General features: G+C 43.9%; 1 protein-coding gene across 1 annotated transcript; it reads right to left on the bottom strand.

Annotated features, from left to right (window-relative positions):
* Positions 1-4,533: 4,533 nt before the first annotated feature.
* DDX25 (DEAD-box helicase 25) lies at positions 4,534-26,176 on the bottom strand. Its single transcript, XM_087969806.1, has 12 exons — positions 25,992-26,176; positions 23,186-23,246; positions 21,803-21,865; positions 19,395-19,530; positions 17,643-17,735; positions 16,281-16,383; positions 14,041-14,155; positions 11,788-11,965; positions 9,256-9,493; positions 7,713-7,875; positions 6,500-6,688; positions 4,534-4,668 (listed from the first exon to the last, which is right to left on the bottom strand). Exons 1-12 carry the CDS (start codon positions 26,079-26,081, stop codon positions 4,607-4,609), a joined length of 1,491 nt encoding a protein of 496 aa, XP_087825932.1. The 5' UTR covers positions 26,082-26,176; the 3' UTR covers positions 4,534-4,606.
* Between the last annotated feature and the right edge of the window lie 78 nt (positions 26,177-26,254).

The following is a 26,254-nucleotide window of genomic DNA, read 5'->3' as shown; positions in this document are numbered from 1 at the left end:
ACACATATACAAAGGAATAGAATTGCTCCCACCCCCAAAGTTCAAATGATTCTTCCAATTAAAACTTCTGAATATGATCATGTGGTCATCTCCAGGTGGTGATGAGACTACTGTCAGTTGACCTTGACATATTTTGATAAAAGTTCGCAGTTGCACAAAAAGGGACAGAGGCTAGCGAAGAAATGGAAAGTTAAAGAAAAGAATCCCCCTCCCCTTGCTAACCCAGCAAAGGAATGCAAAACACCTCCTGCCTTCTTCCCCTCCAAGATTCCCCCCTCCCACCGTTTCATGACAGCCGAAAGAAGTAAATTTGCATAGCAGCAGAGATGCAATAGTTAGAAGACAGAATATACTTATTAGGAAGATATCTTGAGGCTGACAGTTAAGCATGTATAGAACATGAATCAAGGTCTCACCTAATGGTAGAACTAGTTGTGAAGTTTGTTTCTTAACACCGTTCTTCTGGCTCAGCGCTGAAGAGTAAGATGGGAGAAGGCAGATCATGAATGGTCCAAATCAGGGGTCGCCAACCTTTTGGACCTCAGGGACCACCAAACTCATAATTTTAAATCCCACGGACCACTAATATGAATTTTGACTGACAGTGGCTTGCTGACAGCTTGCAGAAAGCAGCAGAGACCCTGGGAAAACCCCAAAAGAAGTCTGCAGGAAAAATCCCCACCCCGGTTTTCTACCGATCGATCATTCTTTATTTGAGATTGCAGGAAACCGTCTCCAGCTCCATTCTGGGGGGGGGGAGGGGGAGGAGAGACTTTGCCTTTATGCAAGGAAAGCAGCAGAAGCAGCAGAAGTCTTTCTTTCTCTCTCTCTCCCAAACTCTGCCAGAAATGAGACTTTGCTGGCGCAGCCTCTTGGAGCAGTATGCCTTGCAGGGTCCCAAAGACTCATTTCTGGCAGAGTTTGGGGGAGAGAAAGGAAGACTTTTGCTGCTTTCCTTGCGTGCAGCCAAAAGCAGAAGAAGGAAGAAGCAGAAAGAAGCAGCCTGGTGGCCAGGCAAGGTGCATGGGGCAAGTTCCCCCCTCTGCCCTTTCCCCCCTTCCCTCACTATCTCATGTTGTTCACAATGCGACACACGCTTTGTGTTTCCGTAGGCCATGTGGGCAGCGCAGCCTTGTGTTCCCGCACAGCCTGGATTAATTGCTTTGGGGGTGACATTTCTCTGCGGACCACTAGTGGTCCCTAGGACACTGGCTGGCGACCACTGGTCTGAATTGTCTCCATGACTGGTCTCAATTTCCCGCAGCTTTCCCAAACTTGGGCAGTTGAAATGGCTGCAGTGAGTTGGTGCCCAACTACACCCATTTGAACTGTCCAAATTCCCAGCAATGGGCACAATCTGGCTGAGAAAAATCTGTAAGCTGAAATCCACCCAGCTGGAGCCCAGAGTGGAGAAGGTGGGTCTACGCACAACGGCCCCACTTGGTGTGTGACTTAAAAAGATGTGTGACCTCAACCAGTTGTGGCTTCTTCAAAGGCCTGACTTAGGCACAGGAGGTGAACGCAGCCAGGCCAGAAGCAAAAACTTTAGAATATTTCATATATTAGCTACTCTTTTTCTTCTGGACGACGTCTTCCATTTTTCACACCACGGGAGATAGGGCCGCACCATGCCAAACTTTTTCTAGCGATTGAATTTCCTTTTATTGCCCAACATTCTTTCTGTGCAAAAAAGAACGGGTGAGGAGGTGGTGGTGGGAGAATGTCCTGGGGTGTGTTTTTCAGCCTCCTGTGCCATGTTTATTCACAGGCCACCAATGTAGCAAGCAATTGGCTGTATCAACTGTGTGCCCTGGTGCCAATGATCTGATTCCCCGGGGTGTGTGTGGGGGGGGCGTGCGTGGGGGGGTTATGCAAACTTGTTTCTGCAAGACTTTCAAATTGTTCTCTTTCTTCGTGCCAGCCCCGGCTTCACTGCAATGGAACTTGCATGATGCAATGCAAGTCTCCAGCTACGCCTAAGGAAGGGCCACCACATCCAGCAAAGGCAACGGAATCGAGTGTGTGTGTGTGTGTGTGTGTGTTCGAACACCAGGATCACTTTATCTTCTGAGACACCTGAAGTGGGAACGTTTTCCATGTGACAAAATACGGGGGGGGGTGGGGAAGGTTTTCAGTTTTCTGCCGGTTTTATAGCCCACGCTGCTGCTGCGGGGTGATTCAAAACAAGCAGGAACACAATGTTGTCCTTGTGGGGGAAAGGCGGCTCGGAGAATCCTTTTCTAATTTTGCTTTATGACACACGCATTTCTTACACTGAAGTGCTGACCAGAACACACACTAGCAACCAGAGTCCACGTGTTTCATTTGGTGCTTGGGTTAAAATAGCAGAGAGAATGCAAGGAGTAAATAGGTATTTTTGAGTATTTAAATAACATCTTGGCTGTTTCCTAAGATCCCCAGGAAATCATCCCAGAGGCCATGGAATATTTTAAATTTCTTTTTCAAGAAGCAAAGTGCAAGATCAAGGAATACCCTGAAGAGAAACAAAACGCCTTGCATAGAGAAGTCAATGCCAATGTCTGCAAATGCAGCCTGAAAACCTCTGCATGGACATCTGGGAACCACAAATAATAAAGGTAGTCCTCAACTTGCAACCATTCATTTAGTGACCATTTGAAGTTACAACAGCACAAAAAACAGAACTTATGACCATTTTCACAACTGTTGCAGCATTCCCATGGCCGTGATCAAAGTTCAGATGTTTGGCAACTGACTCATATTTGTGATGGTTGCCGTATCCTGGAGTCATGCGATCACCTTTTGCGACCTTCTAACCTTCCAACGTGGTGCTCAGTGGCTAAGACGCTGTGCTTGTCGATCAAAGGTCAGCAGTTTGGCGGTTCAAATCCCTAGTGCCGCGTAACGGAATGAGCTCCCATTACTTGTCCCAGCTTCTGCCAACCTAGCAGTTCAAAAGCATGTAAAAAATGCAAGTAGAAAAACAGGGACCCCTTTGGTGGGAAGGTAACAGAGTTATGTGCGCTTTCAGCATTTAGTCATGCCGGCCACATGACCACGGAGACGTCTTCGGACAACGCTGGCTCTTCGGCTTTGTAACGGAGATGAGCAGCGCCCCCTAGAGCCAAAAACAACTAGCACATATCTGCGAGGGGAACCTTTACCTTAACCTTCTAAAGTCAATGGGGAAGCCAGATTCACTTAACAACTCTGCTGCTAACTTCTAACAAGGTAGGTCATAAAATGGGGTAAAATTCACTTAACTGTCTCACCCGGCAACAGAAATTTAGGGCTCAATTATGATTGTAAGTTGAGGACTACCTAAGTACCTGTATTGACTGCGAAGCAAGAAGGACCAATGGACTGTCCATGTGTCTCTTTCTGGTCCAGTCGTCCCTCCAGGGAGGCTCTGGTTTCCCATCCAGGTGATCTGGCATCCGTTTGTTGCTACGCTCTTATTTAGAACATAGAAGCCAGGGCGGGACGGGACCTCGGGGGTTGGGTGGGGTGCCTTCTAGTCCAAGCCCCCCCTGCTCAAAGCAAGAGATCTCATACCAGTGGCCCCAAAACTTTTGAGCACTAGGGACCGGTGCCGCGGAGAGAGGGTTTCCCACGGACCGGAGGTGGCATAGTTTCGCGTGCTGAAGATGGGGCTTCACTTGATTGCGTGGATCAGTTTCTGGCATGCCACGTCCCACTGCCAGTCCATGGAACCAGGGCTTAGGGACCCCTGCCTTGTACCATCCTGGTCAAATGGTTGTCCAGTCTATTTCAACAAGACATCAACAGGTAGGGCTCAATTATCGGACGGCGGTGTTAGAGAAAAGACGATGAGTTTGCCTATTTTTCACTTAGGAAGTGAAGTCTGTTGCTTTTTCTTACACATTATCCTGGAAAGCTATGGAAATGCAGCGCTACGAACATCTAAGATCCCTCAAATTCCCAGGCTTATGGGGGAGAACCCAAGATTGAGAGACATTGGCCATCCAAAGGAGTGAAAAGGGATTTTTTTAAAAAAGAAAAACATATGTACAATATACATATGTATAATCTCCTTAAACCAAACTCGCCTGTAACTCAACTTTTAATACGAGCAGCTACTGACCCCTAGAGGCAAGCAGAATAATTACCTGTTCTTATGCTCTCTTCTAACAGTCACTTTATTAACCTAAACTGTAGCTCAAATGGTACAGATTTAGCGCTCTTTAAGTCAAATATCATATGCATTTGGATCTGATGATACCCACGATTCTGGTACAACTCACTGTGGTATAATATCCAACTGTGAGATGGAAATATTGAACATGTGGAACTAAGGAATTTTAAGAACAAACAACTTTACTGTGTGAATCGCTGAGTTCCTCCATTTTCTCAGGAAAAAAGACCCCAAATTATTGTATAGTCGTACTCATATCAGTGGGAAAAATGGCCCAGTGCATCTAGGGAGAGAATAATGGGTTTTTGAGATCAATAGTTTGTTAAGCTCAGGGCTCTTCCTGCTAATGATGTGAAGAATTCTACGCACCACCATAGCAGTTTGCAGAAGAAAAATACGGGAACAATTTTCTTTTAATTTGACAAAGCAAAATAGACGTGGGCAAAGTCTCTTGTACAAAATTATAAGGCTTCAGTCTTCTATTTTTTCTAGCGCTTCCATATCCTCTGGATCAAGGCGCTGGATCAAGATCTCTGAAGAGAAGAAATAAATTTGCAGCTGACATTTTGGAAAGGCACAATAAGCCACTGAATTGCAGTAGGTGCAGGTAGTCCTCGACTTACAACAGTCTGCTTAGACTGCTTAGTCTGCTTAGTGACCATTCAAACCATAGTCACATGATTCCCATTCGGATGCTTGACAACTGACTCACATTTATGACGGTTGCAGTGTCCTGGGATCATGGGATCCCCTTTTGCAATCAGAAACCAGATTCACTCAACAACCACCGTGTTACTGCTTTAAGAACTGCAGTGATTCACTTAACCAATGTGGCAAGAAAAGCCGTAAAGCAGGGCAACACTCACTCAACTCATTTCTCACTGAGCAACATAAATGTTGGATTCAATTGTGATCGATGAGGACTAGCTGTACACCTTCTGAGGTTTGTGACACAGCACTGCCTACACTACCCTTTCTGCCTGCCAGGCTCCAAATTCTATTTTTACACCCTTCTGAACAGGGGTGGGATTCAATTTTTTTTTACTACCGGTTCTGTGGGCGTGGCTTGGTGGGTTTGGCTTGGTGGGCGTGGCAGGGGAAGGATATACTGCAAAATCCAAGTGCTAAGGCAGGACTTAGACCCTCCCATCCTTTCATTATAATCTTCCTTCCTCCCTCCCCTCTTCATCAGTGGTGGTGTTCACATTTTTTTTTACCACTAGTTCTTTGGCCGTGGTTTGGTGGGCGTGGCATAGTTTGGTGGGCGTGGTGTGGCTTGGTGGGCGTGGTGTGGTTTGGTGAGCGTGGCATGGTTTGGTGGGCTTGGCAGGGGAAGGATACTATAAAATTTCTATTTCCACCCCACTCCTGGGGGAAGGTTACTGCAAAATCCCCATTCCCTCCCCACCTCACTAACTCGCTTTTCAGCTCCGTTCTCCTGTGCAGGGCAACCAAAGAAGACCCAGCTGATCAGCTGGGACTCAATGGGAGGCAGAGAATAGATGCGGTTGGCGGAGCCAGCCAGAGGTGGGTTTTGCAGGTTCTCCAAACTACTCAAAATTTCTGCTACCGGTTCTCCAGAACTGGTCAGAACCTGCTGAATGCCACCTCTGGTTCTGGTTAAAATAAACTGCAAAACAAACCCACCTGTGGCTAAGATAAGCTGTTTTCAAGAACGCCTCTATCCCCTGTAGGCTCAGGATGGAGGTTCGTTCGTTGAGCTTGCAGGTTGGTTTCCAAACATTTTGTTACCAGGCTAGGTAAGTAACATCTTCAGGGGAGTTTAGGGGATGTCAGTGTTGGTGGTTCCTCTGGTTATGATGGCTTTGTGTGGTCAGTGGGTCTGGTGATGGGAGGGTCACGTCAGGTGAGGGGCTTCGTCAGGTGAGGGGCTTGTGATGGGTCAGGTTTGGGTCAGGCCAGGTGAGGGTCATGATAAGTCTTGTGATGGGTCAGACGTAGAGCACATCAGGTGAGGGCCTTGTGACAGGTGAGGTGTGGGTCCTCGGTAGGCATTCTAAGAAATTCAGACGGGGCATGGATGTGGACCATGATGGGTTTGGGAGAGGACCACCTGCTCAGAGAAATGGCCATTTGATTTAAAGTGAATGACATTAAGAATTATTGCCAAATTAAAGGGAGGTGATTCTATCCCTTTATGCCTCTGATCTTCCAAGCACTGCAGCCTTCAGAGTTTCCTACCTTACAGCTCTGGGGCAAATTAAAAGCCGATGAAGCTTCTGACTATCTATCTATCTATCTATCTATCTATCTATCTATCTATCTATCTATCTATCTATCTATCTATCACATGACCACCACCACCCTTGTGGGGTTTTGGCCCAGGGATCTTATCACACTCACTGAAGTGATTCTGGATCTCCAGCAGGAGAGGCAAGTTCTGCCTTTCCACCATGTTGAACGCCAGACCCTTCTTCCCAAACCGGCCTGTTCGACCGATGCGGTGGAGGTAGGCCTCAAAGTCAGGGCCCCGGAACACTGTGGTAGGCAAGGTAAAGTTGACCACGATGGTGACCTGCATCACGTCAATGCCTGGGGAGAGATATAGACAAGAGAGGATCCATATGCCTGGGCAGCAACAGCAAAAAACAGGGCGTCATGGCCTCCTCGGAGCCCGCTTCAGAGAAGGAGGAAGAGCTGGGACCACCTGACGGGGATGGCAGGTCTCCCTTGGAAGGATTGGAGAGGCTAGGAGCTGAGGACGATGCTGTCCCAGGCCCCTCAGGCATTGGGGGAGGCAGTCGAGTGGATGGAGAGCTGCCTGCCCTCACAGACACAGGTAGGGATCGGCTGTAGACAGGCAGCAGATCCGCCCTGATGAAGAACAGCTGCCTCCCCCACTTGATCCAAGGGCACGGAGAGTAGAGAGGAGGCAAGCTCCAAGGAGAGCCAAGGCTACTCGGGACAAGGTCGTCCCACCTCTCCTCACAAGGAACACTTGGTGTGGGTTGACTTAAGGAGAAGCAATGGGGAGGAGTTTGCCTTTGTCAGGAACAATTGTCTGCTTTGCCTTACTCTCCGCCCAGTGTTAGAAAATGTCAGCCTTGACTCGAGTGTTTCTGCCTCTGCCTTGCCCCGTGGGATTGCACCTTCTCTTTGGGCCTCCTCTCTGCCTTTGCCAATTGGTTTTTGTGATTTACTGGGTTTTGTTTGTGTTGTGGTTCACCGGCAGCAGGTGCGGATGGCAGCGGTCTCGGAGAGCGAGGACTCAGATGAGGGGCGTGCGTGTGATGCAGGGATGGGGCCAGGACTATCGGAGAGTGGGGTGCTGCCTTCGGAGGTCGTGGAGTCTGGCAGCAGTGACGAAGAGGACCCCGAGCTTTTATACATACTTTTGTGTTTGTTTGATAGGAACAAGGCTTGGGTCAGAATAGTGTGGGACTGAGGGCGGCTGCCTTCAGGGAAGGGTGGGGTGGAGCCTTAGCGGCTGTTGTAGGGCGTTTTCTTATGGCATTTATTTAACAGGGCAATAAAGGACTCTTATCGATGCCTGCCTCCACCTAGGCAGGCGACCTGAGTCCTAACTCAGGGAGAGCTTCATCTACCGGAACTGTACCTCTGGCGCAGATGTTGGTTGTGATGAGAACTTTGAATTTCCCATCGCGGAACTGCTGGATCACATCTGCCCGCTGTTCAACTGTCAGCTCCCCGATCAGCAGGGACACCTGGTGCCCGTCATTTCTTAGGGCGTGATACAGCCATTTAGCATTGTAGCGAGTCTGTCAAAAGTACACAAGAAAAGAGTGTGGCACAAAGGGAATAAACAGTCCACCGGCTGCGCTTTTGACGCACTGTAATGTATCCCTTTACAACCCACCCGATGGAAATTAGGTTCCAGGAGGAGAAGCAATAAATAAAAACATGGAACCCAGGAAGCAGCTTACTACAGCCATCCACTCTTCTTTCTTCTTCGGTCTCTCACGGCCACTGTTAACAAGAATGGCATTTCTGCATCAATATAAACCGACTGAAAATGCTATGGGCTGCTTGGTAGCTGCTGGGTGTGTCCCAGATTCAGTGGTGAGGCATCTGCAGGAAGATGCCTGAATCTAGCCAAATTCTAGCCAGGTGTAACGGGCAGAAGAAAAGGAGGGACAGGAAGAAAAACCGCTTACCAAGACAATGCTTGGATAACAGGAACCTGAGTCAGGAAATGAACTGTAATGTGCACAGGTAGACCTTGACTAACAACAGTTAGTTCGTATAGTGACCATTCGAAGTTACAACAGCACTGGAAAAAGTGACTTATAAAACCATTTGTCACACTTATGACTGTTACGTCATCCCCGTGCTCACGTGATTCATATTTGGATCCTTGACAACTGACTCAGGTGTATGACGGTTGCAATGTCCCAGGTGTCAACTCATAAAACATTCCTATGCCTCTTTTAGTAGTTGCCATAAAAAAGGGGGGGGGGGAGGAAGGAAATCCGGAAGAGCAGTGCAGCAGTTTGAAAGCGGAAGTACATTCCAACTCTTATCTTTAAAAGGTTGTAACTACTGATACCCAGCCCATGAACCTGCTCAATTGGAGAATCTGACTTATGACACACCCAGGGGGGAGTGGGGAAACAGGGTCACAGGGGACTGTAAGTTCCATATGCCAGAGTTGGCTCCATACAGGGCAGTGCCAGTATGTCATCTCTAATGAATCCTTTGAAAGATTTTGAAGTTTGGCTCGAGAATCATGATTTAATTAGGGAGATTGCTGGAACCCTGACACCAGGGTCACACGATCCCCTTTTGGGACTTCCTGACAAGCAAAGTCAACGGGGAAAGCCCCATTCACTTCACAGCCACGTGACTAACTTAACAGCAGTGGCTCACTTGCTACCAGAGGGCATAAAATGGGGCGAAGTTCCTTAACCAATTTCTCAGTTAGCAACATGAACTTTGACTTTCGTAAGTCGGGGACTCCCTGCTGGGAAGCCTCAGATAAAACCCTCCCTGGTTCCATGGAGGGAGCGGGCGGGAAGCACTTTCAGGCCTGCAAGGTTTCATCCCCGTGACTTTATGGTAAAAGCAGAACTGGGCTGCACAACTCTTTGGGCTCCTAGACTGGTTTTCACCCTGGAAGGGCCAACCACAGAGCACCTCACCTGGCAGAAAATGATGGCCTGGCCGATGGTGATGCTGCCGTAGATGTTGCACAGGGCCCTGAATTTGTCTTCCTTGTTCTCACACTCAAAGAAATACTGCCGGATGTTGCTGAGGGTCAGCTCCTCTCGGCGGAGGGAAATGACGTTGGGCTCAGGGATGATGCGCTGGGCAAACCTTAGCACAGGCTGCTCAAAGGTTGCGGAGAAGAGAAGCAGCTGGCAATCGGAAGACAAAGCTCTACGGGGAAAAGTTTTTAAAGAAAGAATAATTCCAACATACAGGGATCAAAGGAGACGACATTAAGTCCCCAGGGGAACTTTTCTGCATCGGCCCTTGGCCAAGATTCCCACAAAGGAAGGAACGTGTTTCACAGAGCCTGCAGCCCAGTGTTTTTTTCCATGCATGAGGTTTCCAGATCTGATCTTCAGTGCTTCTAACGACAGAAAATTGCTCATCAGCACAGACCTGAAGGGTAGAGTTGGAGACAACACGCTGCGGCCAACTCACTGCAGGACAATTTAACAATTCTATTTTTTAATTACTTTTAAAATAAATAAATAAAATATTTTGATTTTTGCCCATTCCCATTTCATTCTGTCCCTCCTTTCGCATCCTTTCTTCAATGGCTCTATTCCACTATTTCTTTGGTATTCGTGTGATTCTTGTCCTAGAGTGAGTTGGACGTGGTGAATTGTTATTGACATATCCAACTAATAGCATTATAGCAATAGCACTTAGACCAGGGGTCCTCTAACTTTGCAACTTTAAGACTTGTGGACTTCAACTCCCAGAATTCCTTACCCAGCATGCTCTATTCCAGAGGTCCTCAAACTTGGCAACTTTAAGACTTGTGGACTTCAACTCCCAGAATTCCTTAGCCAGCATGCTCTATTCCAGAGGTCCTCAAACTTGACAACTTTAAGACTTGTGGACTTCAAGTCCCAGAATTCTTCCTCCAGTCATGTTAGCTCAGGAATTCTGGGAGTTGAAGTCCACAAGTCTTAAACTTGCCAAGTTTGAAGACCTCTCTTAGACTTATAGCACTTAGTATGAGACTATATAAAGCATGCAGAAGCTGAGTTGGTGCAAAATGCAGCGGCCTGTATGGTTTTCTGCAGACCTTGGGGGGGACATGTGTCACCTCTCCTGCGGGGGCTGCATTGGTGGCCGATTTGCTTCTGGGTGCAATTCAAGGTGCTGGTTGTCACCTTTAAAGCTCTTCATGGCTTAGGAGCAGGTCATCTGAGGGACCGTCTCTTGCCGGTCACATCCACCCGACCCACTAGAGCGGGCAGGTAAGGAATGTCGCAGGTCCCATTCCACAAGGAGATACACCAGAAGAAGGGCCTTCTCGGTGGTGGCTCCCTCTGAACATCATCCCTCCGGAAATTAGACTGGCCCCCACTCTGAGACTCTTTCAGAAGGCCCTGAAGACATGGTTTTGCCAGCAGGCCTGGGAAACCCAGAGCAGGGTGGAGCCCATTAAATGAATGGCTGGTATGTATGTGTGTGTGTTGTTGTTGTTGGGGAGAGGATTATTATTTTATTATTTTTATCTTTTATTATTTTTTACTTCTTTTATATTGTGTTTTTATTTCCTGTAAGCTGCCTTGAGTCACCATGAGTAGGTGGCAATTTAAATTGTTCAAATAAATAAATTCCAAATAAATATACCACTTCATAGTGCCTTACAGCCCTCTCTAAGCGGTTTACGGAGTCAGCAATATTGCCCCCAACAATCTGGGTCCTCATTTTACCCACCTCGGAAGGATGGAAGGTTGAGTCAACCTTCAACTGATCAGGATCGAACTCCTGGCAGTGGGCAGAGTTAGCCTGTAATATTGCATTCTAACCCTTGCGCCATCATGGCTCTTGGGGGTGGTGATTTCATAGATCAAAGGCGAGCCAAGGTCTACTTGGACTGCAGTATCCATGATCCCTCCCTTATGGGCCATGCTGGTTCAGTTGATGGCAACCAGAACTCAGAAGTCCCGAAGTTTTATGGTCCCGGGATAAACAGAGCAATGGTCCATTGACTCCGTGGGGGCAGAAGAGAGAAGAACCCAGAAAGCTCTCAAATCGGAGACAGGAAGATAGTGCATGGAAAAGAAATGTGGTACAGAAATTTTAAGAGGGGCATTGTATAATTGAAGTGACCAATGACTTGAGTGATTTTGCAGCAGATACCATGACAAACAGTAGGCATCAAAAGTTGTCAATCAACCCAGCTTCTTGCAAAGCTCGGAAGCAAAAGTGCCAACACATCCATGCTTTTCTTCCATTCCACATTTGAAGCAGCATTTGTTTAAACCTGAGATCTGCTTTTGCCCTGGCAGAGATAAGAATCTTAATGATTTTCTCAATAATATAAATCCGTAAGAGTTTTTTTTTTATTTACATCATCTGTATTTTTACAACTGTCTTTGGATGATGCATGGCATTGAGGCAACTTGGGAAAAGTTAAATATTCGGGATGTTTAGTAGTAGAAAATAAACTCTTGTTCAGAAACAAAAATAAGAACATGTTTTACCTCTGGATACGAACACTCTGATCCAAGAAATTCTGTTTATCAATCATGACATCTGCTTCATCCAGCACATACACTCTGATCTTCTTCATATTAAAAAGCTTTAGCTTAAAACACCAATCTAGCAAGGTCCCTGGTGTTCCAATTATTATTTGTTCTCTTATTGAAGTCCCCCTTGGAACTAAGAAAAACATACTCATGTAAAAAGCATTATTTGCTGCAATGAAAAAAACATAAGACTATATAGTAGCATTTTTGTTTTTTTGTCTTGTTCAGAATGAGGGAAATATGAAATTGGATGGATAATTAGGAACCTCAAATCAACAGAATAACAGATTGGAAGGAACCTTGGTGGTCATCTAGTCCAACCCCATTGTCAAGCAGGAAACCCTATACATTCCAGACAAATGGTTGACAATCTTTTCTTTAAAAACCTCCAGTGTTGGAGCACTGACAACTTCTGGAGGCAACTCATTTCACTGACTAATTGTTCTAGCTGTCAGGAAATTTCTCCTTAGGGTCTTCCAGGTCAATTTCATATTTAAGGAAGAAACCGAAGAGAATGTTGGGCACCCTACAAGATTGCTATGAAGGCAAAACAAATGTGAGAATAAACATTGTTAATCTTATTGAACCCCAAAAGAGAAACAGAGCCATACTGAGCTTGTGTGCCTTCTTTTTCACAAAGGTAGGCATGAAGGTGGGTCTCTTGGTGCCATCCAGATATTTTGGATACCTAATTAGATGCAACTTGGTCTGCCGGCTGAGACTCACAGGATTTGTAATACTGTACGGAATATATGGAGGGCATTGTATTACCTACTCTGGACAAAAAGAAGTATGAAGAGAATGAGTTTACGTCATGGCCCTCATACTATCCAAAAAGCAACAGACAAGTTCTTCTAAATATATTTGCATCTAATGGAAGCTCATTGTGACATTTCTAGAGTATGGTTAAGCCAACGTTACCAAATGTTTTGGTGGAGTACAAATAACTACATATTGCAATCTAACATAGAAGAAAGTAATTCCTAATATTTTCTGGTTGTAAGAAAAAATACAATTATTTTCCCTATTTATCCACAATGTATTAAATTAAATTTGTTAAAATGTAAGGCTGGCCATCACAACTCTAAAAACCAAATTGGGTTTGTCTAGTTTAGTGAAAAGTAGGACTAGGGCTGACATGATAGCAGTGCTCCAATATTTGAGGGGCTGCCACAAAGAAAAGGGAGTCAAGCTATTCTCCAAAGCAACTGAAGGCAGCACAAGAAGCCATGGGTGGAAACTAATCAAGGAGAGAAGCAACCTAGAACTAAGGAGAAATTTCCTGACAATTCATTCAACCAATGAAACACCTTCAGAAGTTGTGGGTGTTTCAACAATGGAGGCTTTTAAGAAGGGGCTGGACAACCATTGTCGAAAATAGTCTCCTAATTGAGCAGGGGGTTCTACTAGATTCACTAGAAGACTCCCAAGATCCCTTCCAACTCCATTATTTGTAAATTACAGCAATACAAACCCCACCCCCGCAATATTTGGACAAATTAACATGGACAGCACAGAAAATTTCCAGGTCTGAAGCAAAAATCATCTAGGAGAATAAAAAATGGAACTGTAATATTGTTCTTAGCAACTGAAAAGATTCCTACAAGAGTTTTTTAAAAAAAAAACTGTGGAAGAATCCCCTATATGAAGCGGAGATACTGTCCTGAGTATGCATCTGGGGAGGTCGGCAACATTGTGTTTTACAAAATAAGTACAGAAGTATTAGCACAATGAAGAGCAGGTGGAAATGCATTGCAGAGAGAGAGAGAGACCCTGAACATTAGGGTGATGGATTTTTACTGGAGGAGGACCCAGGATCAAGTAGATCTTCAGTCATGAAAATTCACTGGGTGACTCTGGACCAATTATTCCCTTTCAGTCCAACCCACTTCAGAGGGTTATTGATTAGGAGGTAGTGCTTCTTAATCTTGGCAACTTTAAGATGCGTGGATTACAACTCCCAGAATTCCACAACTCCCAGAATTCCACAACTCCCAGAATTCCACAACTCCCAGAATTCCACAACTCCCAGAATTCCACAACTCCCAGAATTCTGGGTGTTAAAGTCCACACATCTTAAAGTTGTTCAGGTTAAGAAACTATGGACTAGGGCCAAAAACTAGAAGAGGCAGAAGATGTACCTCCAGAAGGTGATGGAGGAAAGGCAGGTTAAATATCTAGCATATACAGAATGTAAGAAATCCTTACCTCTGTTGCCTCGAACAGCATAATTAACATTTATGTTGACACAGAATCTTCCCATTTTCTCAACAACACGTCCAGTTTGAATAGCCAGTTCAAAGGTGGGAGAGAGACAGAGGCACTTCAAGGCAAGACAAGAGAAATGGATGACTTATCTATAGCCACATTTTAAATGTAGTTTTCAACAAGGGATGCCAATAACACCGAGTGTTTTCACATCCACTGATTCAACTTCCTGGGGTGCTTTTCAATTTTGACTTGACTGTGGAGCAATTATGACTTACAAAGTATCTACCTCTTATGAAATCGCTATCTCCTAGCAATTGTTCCCATGTTCCTTTCAAAAGGAGCTGAACTGCAGCACATTCATAAAGGCGGGTTATTTTGGTGCAACTCTTCTGTATTTTAAGACAGACAGACTCATACTGGAAGGAGTGTTATGATCACGCTGTCAGGATTCCAGCAATCGCCCTAATTAAATCATGATTCTCGAGCCAAACTTCAAAATCTTTCAAAGGGTTTATTAGAGGTGACGTACTGGCACTGCCCTGTATGGAGCCAACTCTGGCATATGGAATTTACAGTCCCCTGTGACCCTGTTTCCCCCCTCCCCCCTGGGTGTGTCATAAATCAGATTCTCCAATTGAGCACGTTCATGGGCTGGGTGTCATCATTCACGTTCTCCAATTAAATATATTTGGGGGCAAAAGCTCTGGTATTTTCGTTACAACCTTTTAAAGATAAGAGTTGGAATGTACTTCCGCTTTCAAACTGCTGCACTGCTCTTCCGGATTTCCTTCCTCCCCCCCCCATTTTAATGGCAACTACTAAAACAGGCTTAGGAATGTTTTATGAGTTGACACACACATCTGAACCCCCACCCCTTTGCATGAAGTCCACTATTGACCTCACCCCATTCCTAAGAGGGGGCGTGCATAAGTGCACCATCGTGCCTACTGTCCTGTCCTAATGCCCCCTTTTATTCATACATATTTCCTGTATTCTTACTCAAGTTTATACTTATACCCAGCGGTGGGATTCTACCGGTTCTGTCCGGCTCTGTAGAACTGAAGAGCAGCAGACATAGAACCGGTTTGCAAATCGCAAAATCACCGAACCGATAGTTACACTGGTCGGATCCCACCCCTGCTTATATCTATTATCTTGTAAGCGATAAATAAATACAAAAAAATAAAGTTTTCAACTTACGACAGTTCATTTGGTGATTGTTCAAAGTTACGACATGTTGTAAATCTTGATCTGGCGACCGCAGGTTGCAGCAAAAGGGCCTAAATGTGGGCCAGTTGCCAAGCTTGCAATCATGCGACCCTGGGAGGGTAGGGGCTGCCTAACTTCAAATCCAGGTTATAAGCTCAGGTAGTCCTCGACTTACAATATTTCACTTAATGACCGGTTACAACGGCACTGAAAAAAGTGACTTAGGACCATTTTTCACACTTACAACCATTGCCGTATTCTCCATAGTCACATGATTTAAATTCGGATGCTTGGTAATTGACTCACATGTATGACGGTTGCAGTGTCCCTGGGTCGTGTGATCGCCTTTTGTAACCTTCTGACAAGCGAAGTCAAGCGGGAAAGCCAGATTCACTTCACAACCATGTTATTCACTTAACTGTGGCGATTCTCTGAACAATGGTGGCCCTTCAGCTTGTAAAATGGGGCAATATTAACAAATGTTTCACTTAGCAACAAAAATTTTGGGCTCAACTGTGATCGTTAAGTCAAGGACTACCTGTACTTTTCTGACTAAATATGTACTTGAACTTGTAAAAGACTTTTGCTGTTTCTATATGAACAACTCTAGAGCATATTTTTAAAAAGGCAGATATTACCTCAGTTTCTCACTCACTCCTTATTGTATTTTTAAGCAGGCAATTTTGGAAAGTGTTTGAGATCAGGTGTCTGTATGTGTGCATGTGCTGAATTGGTCCAATAAAATAGTGTGTTTGGGTGAATTGTTTCATCGCTGCCCACATAGCTATATTGCTTAAATTACTGGTAAACATGTGCCAAAAAAGCAAGGGCATCAAAACTTGAGTAGAAAATATATTTTTTTTACAAAACTTCAGATTATAAAGCTTTTGCTATCATATTTTTCAGTCAAAGGATAGGCAAGGAAACAGTCTTACTTGAGTTAAGACTAAAAACTGCGTTCCCAAAATAGTATTGGTGAACTGTCCTTGAAGAAAGCAGCAAGGTTTGAGCAAATTAGTGACTTTTACCTGTGGAAATTCCTTCTCTGGGTCTGTTCTGCTCAACATAGCCAGAACAAATGCAGCTGTTTTGCCTGTCCCTGACTGACTTTGTGCTATAAGATTTTGAGGTCTGAAATACAAAATTACTTTATTAACATTTGTGCAAATAGAGAGCAACTGACCAACAAGAGAAAGGGAAAGAATAAAATGATTCCAGGATTACTTTTTTAATATAAAATGGACAAAAAATAAAGTGGAAATGGCATTTAAATAAGGAGAACCAGGAGAAGAACATTACATTACAAGCCTCAAAGACTAAGAAAAGATAACAACAACAACAACAACAACAATAAATGTATATAATTTTGAAGGATAATAAAACTGAGCAAGCTGAAAAGATTTCTGCAACAGGATTGTCATATGGAAAGCAAACATAAATCTGGTATCCTGTCTCTATATTGTTTTGGGGAAAATACTTCATCATCACTTCAGCCCCATCCAAACAAAAAGGCTGTTTTGCGTTTATCTTAACTCGGGGTTTTCAAACTTGCATCGTCACGGTAGTGTCATGTGATGTATCACGACTTTCCCCCCCTTCTCTAAATGAGGCGTGGGCAGGCCAGCGTGACACATCCGCCCCCCGGGGTCAAGAGTCTGACAGCCCTGTCTTAGCTCATGAGAACCCCAAAGTCCCGTCAATCAGTTCAGCATTCTTTTTATACAATTACCATCTTTGACACCCCAAGTAAGAAATGCAATAGCTCAGCTTTAAGGCAGATAAACTGAGATTCCCATACATCCAAGTCAACTAATAGAAGATATAGGGTTGTGATGGAGAACTTATGGCACACCTGCCAAAGGTGGCATGCAGAGCCCTCTCAGTGGGCACATGCACCATTGCCAGCTGCTCTTCTGGTTTCTGGCATGCACATGCCCACTGGCCAGCTGGTCTTCACAGGCACCGGAGCGCCAGAATAAGGCCCCAAAAACGGCCAAAAAACAGGCCGTTTTGGGGGCTTTTTCAAGCTGTTTTCGGGTTGTTTTCAGGCCAATTTTGGCCTGAAAAATAGCCTGAAAACAGTCCAGAAAACGACCTGAAAATGGCTCAAAACAGGCTGTTTCAGGCCATTTTTCAGGATGTTTTTGGCACAAAAACCAGCCTGGAAACAGCCCCAAAACAGCAAAAAAACAAACAAAAAAAAAAACAGGCATTTGCACATTGGCCAGCTGGTCTTCGGTTTTCCAGCGATCTGGCACGTGCACATGCACATACATTTGGGCACTCGGTGCCGAAAAGGTTGTTCATCACTGATACAGGGTTTTCCTGAGCTACAATACAAGCAAGGTCCTTCTAATTTCTTTTTAAACATTTCTTTTAAACCAACTTACGGATCAGCAAGCATAATTGGCAATGCGGATTCCTGTATCTTGGATGGCCTGTTAAAACCCATGCCATAAACACCTTGCAATAGTTCCGGCTTTCTGTCAAAACAGCAAAGGGTTCAAATGTACTGGGCAACAATTAATAACATTGTTGTTGTTAATAATAATAATAAAGAATGAATGCATCAAGGTGAATGACTTGCACATTCTTTTTTTAATACTACATATTGTTTTATCGTTAAAAATAAAATACAAAACAGTAAATAAACAAAATGAATCAAAAATGAACATACATAATAGTGTACAAAAAAAAGAGAGGAAAAAGTGATCAATTAAATTTAACATTCAACACGTAAGTTCCACCCTGGCTGGTTGCAGAAAGAAAAAAAAGAGCAGCAAAATCTTTTACATATATTTTCAGCAACCAGCCAGGGTGGATCCTACATGTTGATTGTTAAATTGATCACTTTTTCCTCTCTGTACACTATTTTCTTTCTTCTTTCTTCCTTTCTTCCTTTCTTCCTTTCTTCCTTTCTTTCCTTCCTTCCTTCCTTCCTTCCTTCCTTCCTTCCTTCCTTCCTTCCTTCCTTTCTTTCTTTCTTTCCTTCCTTCCTTCCTTCCTTCCTTCCTTCCTTCCTTCCTTCCTTCCTTCCTGTCTGTCTGTCTGTCTGTCTGTCTGTCTGTCTGTGTACATATATACAGTACATATATAAAAGAAAAAGCAATAAATTCATATATACCGCATATACATACAGTATGCATGTGTGTGTGTGTGTGTGTGTGTATACACATATATGTTGTGCCTCCAAGGTTTGAACCAGGTCAGTCAGCAGATGTAGGCTCGAGTGAGGAGGAAGATCTGGCATTGAGATTCGAGCCTGCATTGCTGAGCGACGTTGAGAGGAGTCTGGAGGAGGAGGAGGAGTTGAATCTGAGAGATGAGCCTGATTTATTAGAAGTTTCAGAGGCGTCTTCCTCTTCTGCAACTCCCTCCCTGATTGCACCTCAGGTGTTAACTGTTAATCAGGAAAGTGTGTCAGAGGCTTCAAATGGTGATGAAACTGCAGGATGCTGGCTGGATGCTAGGACTAGGAGAAGATTGAGACGTCAATCTCAATTAGAAAAGAGACATCCAGCAAAGGATTAATTAATGAGACTGACACGCCCCTTCAGGGAATATATAAGGAGCGTGCTAAAGCAAAGTGGATTTTGCTTTGGAAAGAAGTGTGTCTGACTACAGCGTTGTGATTTATGGACTATACAGAATTGCCAGACAGATTCTAGAAGGATTGCCAAAGGACTGTGCAAACAGAGCAATTAACTATTCTGTCTCTGGTTTTGTTTGCGTAAAGTATTTGAACTCTGGAACTTGAGATTCTCACCTGTGGATACAGGTGGGACATAACACATATATATGTGTATATATATTCATATATATGAATTTACTGCTTTTTCTTTTCTTTTTGTTGTTAGTTGAATGCTTTGTTTTGTTTCATTTTGTTTTACTTTTTTTGCTTCTACACACACACACATATATATGCACACACATACATACACATGTGTGTGTTTATGTATGTTTGTATATATATGTATATGAAGAAAGCAGAAAAAGCAGTCAACAAGTTAATCTGAACAACACACTTAAAATCCCTTGGTTAACTACCTATTATATAGTATAGACAGCTTTATAAGAGACTGGAAACTGTGTGTGGACTTTCTATGTGATAAATATAATGACTTGGAAATTCTATTACTCACAAATGCAGCTTTTCAAAGGTGGTTACAGAAAACAGTGGTGATTTGGGATCCCGCTGTAGAATTTCCACGTGATAACTCGATTCCACAAGAGACTTCCGGATCAGCTTATTCAGGAGAGACATTTCTGCCAAACTCACTGGATAAAGTGAGAAAAATAAACCAGTTAAGCATTTTCCTGGAAGAAATGGACTCGGAAGCCAAGACGGTGCTGCTTATACCCTTTACCGATACAACCCTCCCGAGGGAAGACCTTTCTTTTCAAAACTGCCTGGAGAAGTGGCCTTTTCACCAGGCTATAGGCAAGATTGCACCAACTGAAATATGCTTGATATTTCATATTTAACATCTATCCGCTTCATTGTACAGTAAGCCATATATGCAAGTACCTGAACTGCTACAGCAGAAAAGTCAGCCTGGTGAATAAAAATGGGCTTATCTGGTTGCAGAAGAATGAATTGAAACCATTTCAACTGATTTCCTAAAGTCAAGGAGTGGCTCCTTTCAAATGGAATGGGCTCACAGTTTCTTCGCCAAAATCCTACAGTTCGTAAGTCGCAACTTCCCATGAGAAATCTTAAGTGTACTAAATGGATGCCCTGATCAATGAAAAACTTTGGCAGCCAGCTTTTCTCTTTAAAGGGGTGGAGTGAGTGGGGTGGGAGAGAATCTATTAATCACCAGAAAATGAACTAAGCGTCAAGTAGAATTTCATTTGTATGTATTTCCATTTCATCTTTGGCAAGAAGGCAATAGGGACTGTTGGCCAGCAAGTAAGGTTTAATCTGTAAAGCTTGATTAAATTCTGCCTTGATATACGGACTCCAACATATAAATCTGCATAAACTGGGTAAGGATGAACACCTGAATACAGACAGACTTTGATGAATGACCATTCCTTTATCAACTGTTCAAAGTTACAGCAGCACCAAACAAATGGTACAGTAGTTACGTCCGGTCCCTGAAGTTACGGCCATTGCAGTGCATGTCTTTGCTGTCATAGGACCAAATTTCGGATGTTCGACAGCTCACGGGCACATAGGGCCACAAGGGGCTTCAACTCCTCCCAATTTCTGCCCTTTTGGCCACCCTGCACTCTGTCATCACCATCCTCTTCCTCACATGCCTTGTCCCCAATGGGTGGTTGTTGGTTTTTTTGCCACAAATGGGATGTAAACACTGGTTTCTGGCAAAAAAATATTGTAAATCCTAATCTGGCGACCGCAGGTTGTAGCAAAAGGGCCTAAACATGAGCCAGTGGCCAGGCTCTGAAATGCAATCATGTGACCCTGGGGGGCGTAGGGGCTGCCTAACTTCAAATCCAGGTTATAAGTACAGGTAGTCCTTGACTCACAACAGTTCACTTAGGGACTGAAGTTACAACAGCACTGAAAAAAGTGACTTACGACCGTTTTTCACACTTACGACCACTGCAGCGTCCGCAGGGTCATGTGTTCAAAATTCGAATGCCTGGCAAACTGGTTCATATTTATGACGGTTGCGGTGTCCCTGGGGTCAAGTGTGATCCCCTTTTGTGACCTCCCGACAAGCAAAGTCAATGGGGAAGCCACATTCATTTAACAACCGTGTTAAGAATTCAGCAGCTGCAGTGATTCATTTAACAACCATGGCAAGAAAGGTCGTAAAAGAAGGCAAAAAATCACTGAACAGCTACCTTGCTTAGAAATGGAAAATTTGGGCTTCCATGGGGTTGTAAGCCGAGGACTACCCTGTATTCTTGGGGGAGGGGGTCGGTTATAAGTGACTCTTACCCACTAGAAAGAGATCCTTTGGTCTTTTTAGCAGCCAGAAAAAGGGAGTGGGGGGAAAACAAGGCATTTTTGAAATGCCTAGATCAGGGGTGTCCAACCTTGTCAACTTTAAGACTTGTGGACTTCAACTCCCAGAATTGGCTGGGAGTTGAAGTCCACAAGTCTTAAAGTTGACAAGGTTGGACACCCTGGCCTAGATAATGAACTCAGCAGCCCAAAGTTGTCGGAGCACAAGGTGGTTATTGGAGAGCATGATGGATGACTCTTGGAGACCGATGTGTCCTACTGGAGAAGTCACATCCAGGGGGTGGGGGAAGGACCAGGGTCAAGGGGGAAATGTATGATGTGATTTAGTATCAGCTGCAGGCAGACACACGCCAACATGGCAATTTCTAATAAACCAATTTACTTTTTCTGAGATGCGGCTAGAGACTTTTGCTTTGAATGAGGGTGGATTTGTTGGAGCCCTGACAGACTACTTGTGGCCAATTTTAACAGAAGGGGTGAGGCACTTTGGAATGTGTAGGAATATTTGATTCCCAGGAAAAGTGCCCACAATCTGAAGGGATCCAGACATCAGCATACTATTTCAACCATAGCTAGGGCTAAATACATCTTCCCATCATCCATAATTCTTACCTCTGTCATCATCCTTCTCATCGTGTCTCTCCATGATCACATTGTTCCTCCTAACGATGCATCCTTAAAAGGAATTTTCCAAACAGTTTTAGATTGGCCAATGTTATTTTTTTTAAAAAAAACTTAAATACAGTGATGAAACATTTCAAGTCCAATTTAGAGATTTATGGTTCTGCAGGGTTATAAAAAAAAATAGTAGGAATTAACTTACAGGGGCCATTTGAAATTATACAAACATATACACACATCTTCTGGTACCCGCATTAGAAAACCATCTATAATACTTGGATGGATGAATAGTTCCCAGACCACAGGATGAGACCCACCGATCTGGACAATGCAGATCAATACAAAAATTTTAATACAATAGAGTTTCTGTTCATGGTGAAAATCAGTGGTTCTCAACATTTTCTTCACCGCAGCTCCCGTTCAAAATACCTTTTGTGGCCATTGGACCACCAAGACCCAATTCAAGATTTAAATCATAACACTTCTTCAAGCCTTTGCAGACCTCATGACCACCTCTCTCTCACACATACACTCAGGGGTCCACGGACCACAGGTTCAGAACTACTGGTGTAAATAATAAGCAAAGAGCCCCAGATTTCATCAGATAAATTCACATCACTTAAGATCAGTGGTCCCTAACCACTGGGCTACAGATCGGTACCCGTCTGTGGACTGCCAAGAGCCAGGCTGCACAAGTGGCAGGCAAGCAAGTGAAACTTCATCTGCGCATGAAACCATTTTCTTTCCCCCCACCACCCTGGTTTCATGGAAGACAATTTTTCTTCCAAAACTGGTCCATGATGCCAAAAAAGGCTGGGGATTGCTAACTTATATCATCATATCAATCAGTGGTGGGATTAAATTTTTTTTACTACCAGTTCTGTGGCCGTGGCTTGGTGGGCGTGGAATGGCTTGGTGGGCATGGCAGGGGAAGGATACTGCAAAATCTCCATTCCCACCCCACTCCAGGGGAAGGACACTGTAAAACCTGCATTCTCTGCCCACCCCACTAACCTGCTTTCCAGCTCCATTCTCCTGTGCAGGGGAACAAAAAGAAGACCCAGCTGATCAGCTGGGACTTGGGAGGCAGAGAATAGGTGGGGGTGGGGCCAGTCAGAGGTGGGATTCTGAACTATTCAAAATTTCTGCTACCGGTTCTCCAGAACTGGTCAGAACCTGCTGAATACCGCCTCTGATACCAATATATGCAAGGGACTAATAATATTCTTTGAAAATATTGGTTTGATGATTTATCAATGTACGTCTTATAACTTAGCAATTCAAATATTTCTCGTATTGCATATTATGGCACACAGCTTAAGAAACAGCGCTGTTGTGGTCTTTAAACAGTAAGTACCCAAGCTCACCTCTTACCTGTCCCTGAGAAATGCTGAGGATGTTGGAGAAATGTTCCAGGGAAGCTTGGCCTGCAAAGCTGTGAGCACAAAAGGCAGACAACAAACCATCTGAGACACAGTAGTTCTACACAACCAATCTGACACCAATATGCTATAGTGTAATTTAATCATGATTAGCTAATAATTTAATCAAACTTGTATGCCAAACTATTCTCAACAAATCTGAGCGATAGATAATAGATGGGTGTAGATGGATTGTACATGGATGCTACAGAGACAAGGAACTGACATGTGTGGTCAGGGGTGGGATTCAAATTTTTTATCAACTGGTTCTGTGGGCGTGGCTTAAGTGGTAGGTGGTCATGTGACTGGATGGATGTGGCTTGGTGGTCATGTTATTGGCTGGGTGTGGCCATCTCAATATCACTCACATCAAGGCACGCATCTCCTCGCCTGGCCTCTAATGACTGTGGGGATGCTGCAACAGTCATAAGTGTGAAAAATGGTCATAAGTCACTTTTTTCATTGTAACTTTGAATGGTCACTCCACACAAGCAAAGTACCATCAAAGGAGGAAAAAAAAACTCCAGAGAGGTTCTTGAGACAGGAAGTCCAGTCCTGCCAAGAATGTAATAAGGGTTAACGGAGAGGCAGTTTCTGTAAGCAACACCAAAATGTTTCCTTCCTTACAGGATTAGGCCAGTAATTTCTTCTAACAACCGGTTCTCCAAACTGCTTAGAATATTAATAACCAGTTCTAGCGAATAGGTACAAACTGGTAGAATCCCACCCCTGTGTGTGGTGGTTGAGGTATTGGGTAAATAAAGGAGAAAGTTCTATACGTCTAAGCCCAAGAAAAAAATGGAAACAAAGACAGGAAAACCACAAGTAAAATACAAGAAAAGTAGGAATGAGACAAAGGGGTTGGAAAAGTACCAACCTGTGCATAACAGAGGAAAGAGAAAAATATCTACTTATGCCAAAAGTGGAGGAACAGGCATGGCACTTGGTGAGAGATGATCAGAAAGAACCAGACAAAGGAGAATTCAGATATTGAAAGACAAAAAAAATGAGCAAATTGAAGTAGAATCCTGGTAGGAAACTAATGAGTTTGGTGACCAAAAGGTTTGGGCGACTGGAAAAAAACATTATGTTGGATCACATCTACTTTGGAATAGTAGAACATATATTTTCAAAAAATATATTCACAAACAAAATTGTCCACACAAGAGTTAGTATAACAAAAAAAGTAGATAAACGTTAGTCCATAAATACATACCTCATTTCCTTGGGGGGAGAGGAGAACATTACGCATAATTCAAAGACAGCAAAGTTAAAGAATTAAGGAATGAGACAAGAGAGAAAGAAATGCAGCCAAATCTAGTTTATTATACTGTAAAGCTCTCAATGCCTTCCTATAAATCTTGCCTCACACATTGCCTTTTGTTTTTAAACTTTTCCCCTCTTTTTTGTTCAGGATTTGATCAACTCCGTCCAACTACAATTTTCTGGATGTTTATTTCAGTTGAGAGGCTACCCAATTCCAAGTAGCTCTGGTGGCTTACACTTTAAAAAGCAGGACAATATAATAAAGATATTGTGGATGTCGGGAAGTGTAGGAACCATATACCCAATACTCTATAGAACTTCCCATAAGGGCCCAGCGCTTACTCTACCCCAATGCCAGAAAACTGCCAGGTTTTTCATTATTATTCACCTTAATTCCAAGATCTTTATAATATCAGAGTTGGAGCCATATCTCTGCAGGGATATTGCTTTAGAAGACAAACATCACAACAGAGAACACCCTTTTTTTGATTCATTCATTCATTGTCCAATGGACTTGGGCAGCTGATAAATTTAAACACAGTTAATCATCCTCCCTTCATATGTTTTGCAATTTGATCCTCATCTTTTATAGCCAAACCACATCCAATGACTTATTTTCAAACTAGATTTATTGAGCATTGTTTTTGATGCTTTTTCTTATTCTAGCACTGTATTCAATTTACGGTTTTTATGGGCAAGGATGTTGACATATTGGCCCCAGTAGAGAGATTTTGAAGAGCAACTCAAGAGTGACTTGCCCTAAGAGGCATCAGCCACAGAAGAATTATAGGCAGTCCTGGTTTAGCTACCCCAATTACGACCAGCAGCTCCATTCTTAAGCAAGCAGTCACTAAATGAAACTGTTTGTAACGACTTCTGCTTTGCTTTACAGGCCCGCACAGGTCATAAATGCAAGAATTGGTTCAAAAGTTACTTTTTCATCAGTCATAACAGATGCTCAACGAAGCCGAAGATAAACAAGGCCTACCTGTAATCAATCTGGAGAACATAATTAAAATTAATGCTATGTTTTAGAATTGCTAGGTACAGAGCAAGGCAGAATAAAGTAGAAGAGGCAATGACAAAAAAAATAGTAATATATTAAGAGCGGAAGAATCATCCTCACTGGGAATGCTTTGGTGAACAAAAGCTATACATCCATAAATGAATGAGAAAGACTTCAGTGGAAGACCTATCCATACTTTTAAGTGATTTGACCCCCCCCCCCCCCCCCCTTGGACAGAGGCACTATACCTGCCAGCAACTGAGGCTGAGCAGCAGCAAACTTTTTGTATGAAGAAAAACAGAATTTAGCCCTAATCCAGTCGGTTGCTTTTAACCAGCTTTCAGCCCTCTAGCAGGGAGCAGCAACAGAAGAGCCTCTGGGCATGTGCAAAGATCATCTTTCATTTCCCCCACCATTATTCAGGACGCAGATGTATGTGTGTGTGTGATGAGGAAACTCTCTGATCCGTCCCTCGCCTGGCTCTTACGTTGTGTTCCACGTGCCCGGGGTGCCCCTTAGGCATCCCCCCAAGCCCCATCGCTAAGTACTTCGGCTTCGCCCACATCTTGCCCTCCATCGTGAGGGCGGCCCAGCAGCTAGGCCGCAACCAGACCAACAACACGACGAAGCCTGACTCAATGGCGCCACCGCTCAGTATTTATAACCGCTGGAATGGGGCGGAGCGACCGCGCTATTGCTATGGAAATCGCAGAGGGGTGGAGCCTCGGTGTCCTCATATGCCCCGCCCCA

This window comes from Notechis scutatus, chromosome 7 (assembly GCF_049901735.1).
Source record: "Notechis scutatus isolate UNSWTSFEM ecotype Mainland chromosome 7, rNotScu1.2, whole genome shotgun sequence".
Lineage (NCBI taxonomy): Eukaryota > Metazoa > Chordata > Lepidosauria > Squamata > Elapidae > Notechis > Notechis scutatus.
The sequence above is the reverse complement of the archived record's forward strand: the minus strand, read 5'-3'. Positions and strand labels throughout refer to the sequence as shown.

Excerpts from the sequence above, each read along its gene's own strand:
- DDX25 (XM_087969806.1), bottom strand. The coding sequence starts at position 26,081 with ATGGAGGGCAAGATGTGGGCGAAGCCGAAGTACTTAGCGATGGGGCTT. Across the intron at positions 9,494-11,787 it reads CAGAGTGTTCGTATCCAGAG|AGCTTTGTCTTCCGATTGCC; the intron begins GTAAAACATGTT and ends TTTTCCCCGTAG. Across the intron at positions 7,876-9,255 it reads AGGCCATCATTTTCTGCCAG|ACTCGCTACAATGCTAAATG; the intron begins GTGAGGTGCTCT and ends TACTTTTGACAG.